At 37.3% G+C, this 7,621-nt stretch overlaps 1 protein-coding gene across 2 annotated transcripts; it reads left to right on the top strand.

Annotated features, from left to right (window-relative positions):
- The first annotated feature begins 4,391 nt into the window (after positions 1–4,391).
- LOC149016333 (wall-associated receptor kinase 5-like) lies at positions 4,392–7,621 on the top strand. 2 transcript variants are annotated; one of them, XM_089157482.1, is made up of 5 exons: positions 4,408–4,446; positions 4,574–5,368; positions 5,491–5,691; positions 6,021–7,188; positions 7,269–7,621. In XM_089157482.1, the coding sequence occupies exons 1-5, from the start codon at positions 4,410–4,412 to the stop codon at positions 7,270–7,272; spliced, it is 2,205 nt and encodes a 734-aa protein (XP_089013608.1). In that variant the 5' UTR covers positions 4,408–4,409; the 3' UTR covers positions 7,273–7,621. The 2 variants fall into 2 exon arrangements, with proteins under 2 accessions (XP_089013607.1, XP_089013608.1); XM_089157481.1 differs by having other exon boundaries at positions 4,392–5,368.

The following is a 7,621-nucleotide window of genomic DNA, read 5'->3' as shown; positions in this document are numbered from 1 at the left end:
TCTTTCTACACATCTTCTATTATTCTGAAATTAATAAAAAAAAAAAAAAAAAAAAAGAAAAAAAGAAAAAAGAAAAAAGAGAGAGAAGATGTTCTGCTGCTGCTGCTGCTGTTGATTGAAGATCTGTGTTTTTTGAACAAGAAGATGCTCTACTACTGCTGCTGATTTAAGATCTGTGTTTTTTGAACAAGAAGATGTTCTGCTGCTGCTGGAAGATGTTGTTGCCACAGCTTGAAGATCTGCATTTTTAAACAAAGAGATGTTGCTGCATTTTTTAACAAGAAGAAGCTGCTGTTGAAGGAAAGTTTTTTGTTTTGCTGAATAAGAAAGAAAGTGAAAAGAGAAGGAAGAAGAAGCAGCAGCAAGGGTGTGCATGAAACAAAGAACAGATGTGCAGCAAGTTTTTTCTAAAGAGAAAGATTGAAAAGAGAAAGAATAATTGGAGAAAAAGAAAAAAAAAAAAAAAAAAACAAGTATTGTTACCATGCATCTTACAGAAGTGAGGTAACCCATATTCACAAGCTCTTGTCTATTATTTTCTAGGCTATGTTAACTGATGAAAGACCTAGATCATGAATGTAATTTGGAGAACTTGAATTATTGGTTTACATTGTGACCTAGCAAGTTGGAGCTTGTCTAGGGGGTTGGGGTTGGTGCCCTTGTCTGAATTGCATTTTAGACTAAAGCAGGGATTGGTGTTCCTGGACTGTTGTAGCAGTCAAAATATCTAGGAGTGTATTGAGTAATATACGAAACCCTAGGTAGGGTATTACTCCGTGGACGTAGGCTATTTGGCCGAACCACGTAAACTCTGGTGCATTGTGTCTTCGGTTTATTTTTCTTTATTGCACATATTGGAGTGCCTTGATTGCAGAGTGGTGGTACACTGTCTGGTAGACCCAGCCACATTGTGGTGTGTGGTGGACGTGTCCTTGTGCAGTTGATAGCAACGAGAATGTTCTTATCAATCTTGTTTCGAAATTAAAGAAGCTACACATCGAAGTAAATTTTGAAGACACTGATTCACCCCCCCCCCCTCTCAGCCCCCCTCTGTGTCAATCTGGGAATAACAACATGTTATAGCGAAGTTTTGAGCGTCCACCACTCAGGAAAAACTAAAAAGAAGGTGGTTGAGCCCAGACAGCTTCATTGATTGAGGTGGGACCCTGACCTACCAAAGGACAAAGGGTGTGGCTGAATTCTGATTACCACTATTGAGGGGCCTTCTTTTCACACCATGACAAGGACCCAAAGAGAAAAACCATTGCTTACATTCAGAGGTGTGAATTGACTTTCAGAAAAGAAAACACAGGGAGACCATCCATGAAACTCGCATTGTAGAGTCTTGAAGGTATCATATCTCTGATAGCCTTACTGCCATGGTTTCCACCAAGTTATTCTTCTCAGCCGTGGCTGTGATATTGATGCTCACAGCAGTAGCGAATTCAACCTATTATACGGCCTGGAGTGGTCCAGGTTGCAACAACCATGCTGAGCGATATAGTCTCTGTGGATGCTCGAACATATCCCAGCACGCAGGCTACGAGCTCACCTTCACTGGACCAACTGCTGTTCTCTACAACCAACCCGGATGCAATCTGGAAAAACATTTCACATTCGCTTCCAGTGCCCGAAACTGCAACCCTGTTGGGTGGAAGAGTATCTACATCGGATGCAGAGAATGATTCAAAATATATAGCTTGATTAATAAAATTAAGCAAGGAGGAGCTGAAGCCAGAGTAAACGTAGAGAAGACCAGACAATCTGGAGTCCAAGCCCGAACTGCATTTCCCATTCTAAGTTACTTGTGAACATATTGAATCTGGGCTTTGGTTGCTATTACTATTACTATGTTAGTGGTTTGTTCATCTCCCAAGTGTATTTTCATGTATAATTTTTTCTTGTTCCCCTAGAGTTTGCTTCTGTGGTTGCCTTTGGAATTGGATTCACCATTTTCTCATATTGGGCATTTTTTTTTCCTGTTTTTTAACACTCTAATTGGGCATGTTTACAGCTTTGTTAATTCAATAATAGTACCAGTTCCTTTGCTTCAGCCATATTTCATTCTTTCTTATTTAATATGTTGTTCCAAATCTATCTGTCTGTCATTTATTTGATTATAATTAATACTAATGTAGATTTGTTTTAAAAAAAATTAAAATATTAATAAGAAGCATAAAAAAATAAGACAAAAATATAATAAGTAATTAAAAAAAACACAGATTTATTAATATAGTTTCCAAATCATTAGAGAATATAACAATTTAATGATACAAAGTGCATAAAGCATCTCGTCCAATTAAACAAACATTTCTCAACATATCAAATAGTATTGAATCATGACTCAAGTCGTCTATGACCTAGTCTTGCCATTTTTAAATTAGATTTCTTAGTCTACACGATTCTTGACTGACCTCAAAATTTGACTTGACTTGGATGTCTCACAATGGTTAAAACTTGATTTCTTGATCCAATGTATGCTCACAACTTCAAAGCAGTGAGTCAAGCTGTCCTTCAATTATCATGTTGTTTCATTTGATAATATGCTTAGTGATGTAAATATGTTATCTGATAATAAGTTTGGCAACATAAAAATCTCGATTATCAATTTAACCTTGGAGAAGAATGGATTGCTTTGAGTCTATTTGTCCAAGTGAACCATTGGACCACATGCATTATTTATTTGGTGGTTGGCCTCAAAGGCGAAGTTACAATTTAATAATTGTAGGAGCCAAGTATTGATATTTCACACAGAACACATTCATTTTTTCTTTCGATTGTTTTCACATTCAATATATTTTTATGCAAATAGTATGTACTAATTATTCAACCCTTTTTTTCTCCAGCACTCTGCAGTTCCTCTTCTCAATTCTTCAAGAGGAGTCACTCTCTTCTCTTGCTCAGTTCCACCAAGACAACCAAAGAGAAATGAAGGCTTTCAAGATGAGACTCTTCGCCGGTTATCGTCATGGTCTTGGCCGTCTCGGCGGTTCAGACTGTCGTTCTTGCTGAAGCTCCAGCACCAACTCCCGCTTCAGATGCAGCTGTCTTCGTTCCTACCGCATTCGCTTCTTTAATTGCTCTTCTAATCTCTCTTCCTCAGAGGAATAGAAGTTGGATCTCGTGATGTTAGATAGGAAGACTTTCTAGATTTAGCTTTGCTCCAGATATCTATTGTGATACCGAGAAAGTAATTGAGTTTTTGAGTCTTTTTAACCTATTCTTCTTTCTTTCAGTTGTTCTTTGGTTTCCATTCGTTAATTTATGTTATGTACTTGATTGTTATATAATGTATGAAATTTGTTGCAGAGAGATTTCAACTGTTCAATCCATGTGGCAAAATCTGGGCCATCTGCTGCTACCAGCAGAGGCAGCCGCAAATAAAAATCGAAGAAACTACTAGAAAAGAAAGATAAAAATGTCGTAAACTTTTTGTGGCTTATTTCGGTATTTTTCTTGCACGGTGCCATTGGGAAGAATTTCTTTTGGTTTTTTTCCCCGCCATGTGATGTGGGACAGTGGGAGGTGTGCATAATACTAATTATTTTTTGGATATGAAGTTCATTCGGCCAGCTGCGCGCACCACGATTACATCCTCAAGCGAGCTTATTAATTATTTATATAATTAATGCTGTCGAATAGGTGCGAATCCAAAACCTCCCCTAGGGAGACTAGGCTTTTAACCGCTTTAGTAACCTATCATTGGGACGCATAATACTAATTATTCAACCTTTTCTTTTTCGCCAATAGTAGAAGGCCATGTGATGATAATGAAAGATTTTTTTTTTTTTTTTTTGGGTAGAATAATGAAAGATTGAAAGGCCAGCAATACTACTCAACTTTTGTCTTTTTAATTTTTTTTTTTTTGGGTAAATAGTCCTTTTTAATCATCGAAAGGTCATTACTTAGCTTTTTTTTTTTTCATCAAGTGGACCTTGCGCAGACACATTTAGCGTGATCGTTGGTCGGTCGTTCAGTCAAAATTTCGACTAGTCAAAATCTTGACTAGATCTGATTTAATTGTGAGTCAGTCAATGGAAAGTCATGTGGGTGTGAAAGGCCTGTAGTATTAATTATTCAACCTTCACTTTTCCAACAATAATGGAAGACCATGTGATACCACGTGATGATAATGAAAGGAGGTCAGCAATTATGATGGGAAAGCTCCATCGTAATTATCTAGAATTTCTTGCCTAATGAATCGTTGAACAAACGCATTGAACAAAATGGACTAATAAATCATTGAACAACGCATATCTTAGATGCAGTAAGTTTTGGATTTGAGCTTCCATCACTTACATCCTGTCCCCCTTTCATCCGTGTGGTCCATAGATGAAAGAAAAATTAAAATAATAATAGAAAGAAAGATATGCATACCACCTATTCTTCTCTTCTCCAAGATCAAAAGAATGCAAGAAGAAGCAGTGGAAGAACTAGTACTAGCAGGTTATGTAACGAATATTTAGATACAGATTTGGTTTTTTAGCATTTCTGTTGAAGATCATGATGGAAATCATAAGCCTAGCCATCGTTCTGAATCTTCTGGTGTTGCTATTTCTTTTTTCATTTGTAGAAATAGCCACGGCAGTTCCACCACTAGCCTTGCCGGGTTGCGACAGCAAATGTGGAGATGTAGACATACCGTATCCTTTTGGCCTCAGGGAAGGTTGCTTCAGCGATCCGAACTACAAAATCACATGCGATGCTAGGAGTGGTACCCTCAAACCCTACTATGCAAATCTCACGGAGGTTCTGGAGATATCATTATTGGAAGCTCATTTCATTCTGGGTGACTTGTATGCTTCTACTGAATGCTTCGATAACACAGGAAGGCAAACACAAGGTTCATATTTTGGATATAGCGTGGCAGATTTACCGTTCAGGTTCTCAACCACCCGCAATAAGCTCATAGGCATAGGTTGCAACACCGTTGCCTTCTTAGATTCAAATTTTGGCGGAGATAACGCAAATTTCACTAGTGGGTGCATATCATTGTGTGATAAGTTGGATAGTGTGATCAATGGATCTTGCTCTGGAATTGGTTGTTGCCAGACCTCAGTACCTTTGGGTCTCAAAAATTTTGTTGTGACTCTTGGCAGTCAAGTTAGCAACAGTTTGAATTGGAAGTTTAACCCTTGCAGCTTTGCTTTCATAGGTGATTATGAATCCTTCACCTTTAAATCATCACATCTTTCAAGAAAGAAATTTGACAGATCACAGATCCCACTTGTGTTGGACTGGGCGATTGGCAATGACACTTGCGGACCAAATAGCTATCCCTCCAAATCAACCAATGCCCCTGGCTACAATTGTACCTGCAAGGATGGTTTTGAAGGCAACCCTTATCTCCCTGATCAAGGATGCCAAGGTAAGTAGTATCTTATATTTTCTTGAGTCCTAAGTTTGTTGTTGTTAGTCGTGCATCTAGACTTCGTTACAGTAGCTAACAGCTTTTCGTCATTCTTGTGATGTGGTATGGTTTTGATGAAGACAAAAATGAGTGTGAAGATTGGAACAACAATTATTGCGCTCCGAATGCTATATGCATTAATACCTATGGGAACTATACCTGCCAATGTCGAGAAGGCTACCGTGGCGATGGAATGCTATATGTTGATGGCAATAGTGCGATTCATGGTTCTGGCTGTACTAAAGACATGAAACGCATGCTGGTAATAAAAATTGTTGCAGGTAATTTTATTTATAGATAATTTTCTTGCATGGTTGTTTCATGAAATCCTCCTTTCCAGAGGAATATTTTTATCAGATAAGCTTAGCTTGTAGGCCACCCAACTGTCTGACTTACTAATTTATCAAGTAAACTCGGATTTATTTTCAATCTACTGTGACTTGAATTGGAAAATGTAAGAGATTCAAACCGTAAAATAACAAAGGAGGAAATAGAACCAATCAAAAGTCCTGTTATTTTATTCAATCCCAATCCAAAATGGGTAATTATTTGTTATAAATCCTCAATGCCTAAGATTACTATATATCTAAATCTAACTTTGTGCATGTAGGTACCGGTGCAGGTTTTGTGGGTTTATCTGCTTTAGTTTTGTTTTTGTATTGGGCAATTCAAAGAAAGCGTAGAGAAAGAGAAAAATTCTTCAATCAAAATGGAGGTCTGTTATTGCAGCAACAAATTGCTTCAAAGGAAGGGGCAAAAGATGTTGCCAAAATTTTCTCTAGTAAGGCATTAAAAAAGGCAACTGGTAACTTCCATGAGAGTCAAATAATTGGCGAAGGTGGATTTGGTAGAGTTTATAAGGGAATCTTATCAAGCGGCAAAGTAGTTGCCATTAAGAAATCCAAAATTGTGGACAAAGGCCAGATTATACAGTTTATAAATGAGGTTGATATCCTCTCTCAAATCAATCATAGGCATGTGGTGAAGCTTTTGGGTTGTTGCTTAGAGATTGAGGTTCCATTATTGGTTTATGAATTCATTTCTAATGGAACCCTCTCTGAACATATCCATAGGAAGAATCAAACACCTAGTCTTTCATGGGGAAATCGTTTAAGAATTGCTGCAGAAACGGCCGATGCTCTAGCGTATTTACACTCTTCTCACGCAATACCTATCTTTCATAGAGATGTCAAGTCTTCAAATATATTATTGGATGATAAATATAGGGCTAAGGTATCTGATTTTGGAGCTTCTAGATTGGTTCCTTTGGATGAAACTCAAAAGATGACACAGATTCAAGGGACTCATGGATACTTAGACCCAGAATGTCTTCCTACAGGCCAGCTAACTGATAAAAGTGATGTTTATAGTTTTGGAGTTGTTCTATTGGAGCTTTTGACTGGAAAGAAACCACTTTTATATGAAGAATCTGGGAATTGTACAACATTGGTGTCATACTTTTTGTCTTCAATGAAAGATGGGAATCTTTTTCATATTATTGATGACAAAATATTAATTGATGGGAAGAGAGAACAATTATTGGCAGTCGCTGAACTTGCAAGAGACTGCCTAAAGGATAAAAGGGAAGATAGGCCAACAATGAAGGAAGTTGCAAAAGAGCTTGATTCCTTGAAGATGTTCTATGAACAATCATCGACACATCATAATCAAGAGACTGAACCTTTTCTAGGTGAACCATGGACAAGTTCTACTGATGCAACTTTTGAAATGGAGATGAGTTCTAGTGTAACTGATGATGATCTTAGCTTAGTGACAAGGTGATCTTTTATTGACATGTCATTATACTCTATATTTATGGATTTTCAGTAATTTATTCTTAGATTTCTTCTATGTGCAGGTGAGAGAATGGCAAGTGCTAGTGAAATTCACCGAAGGTGTGTCCTGCTTGATGGATTATATCTAGAGGCTTGATTTGTGTTATTGTATGATTGAACATAACATTTCGCGATCATATCTTAAGGAGTTAGTTCATTTGGTAAAAACCAACACTTCATAATTAAGTTGTCATGAATATTTTAGATAAAATTACAATCAGATTGAATTAAAGTGTGCATATGACTGTGATAATCAAATATGTTATAATCCTCAAATAATATTTCTCTATTCAAAGTGAAAAGAAAATTGACTTCACTGTTTCTTTGTTGAAACTCTCGTGCTTCCCTATTTCCTCAACATCTCCATGAGTCCCTC

This window comes from Hakea prostrata, chromosome 5 (genome assembly GCF_041222555.1).
Source record: "Hakea prostrata isolate BN-2017 chromosome 5, UWA_Hpros_2, whole genome shotgun sequence".
Classification (NCBI taxonomy): domain Eukaryota; kingdom Viridiplantae; phylum Streptophyta; class Magnoliopsida; order Proteales; family Proteaceae; genus Hakea; species Hakea prostrata.
This window is presented reverse-complemented; position numbering and strand designations above follow the sequence as displayed.

What these genes read in the sequence shown, in the direction of transcription:
- LOC149016333 (XM_089157481.1), top strand. Translation starts at nt 4,504, where the DNA reads ATGATGGAAATCATAAGCCTAGCCATCGTTCTGAATCTTCTGGTGTTG. An exon ending in CCCTGATCAAGGATGCCAAG is followed by an intron (nt 5,369 to 5,490) that starts GTAAGTAGTATC and finishes GTTTTGATGAAG; the next exon opens with ACAAAAATGAGTGTGAAGAT. An exon ending in GGTAATAAAAATTGTTGCAG is followed by an intron (nt 5,692 to 6,020) that starts GTAATTTTATTT and finishes TTGTGCATGTAG; the next exon opens with GTACCGGTGCAGGTTTTGTG.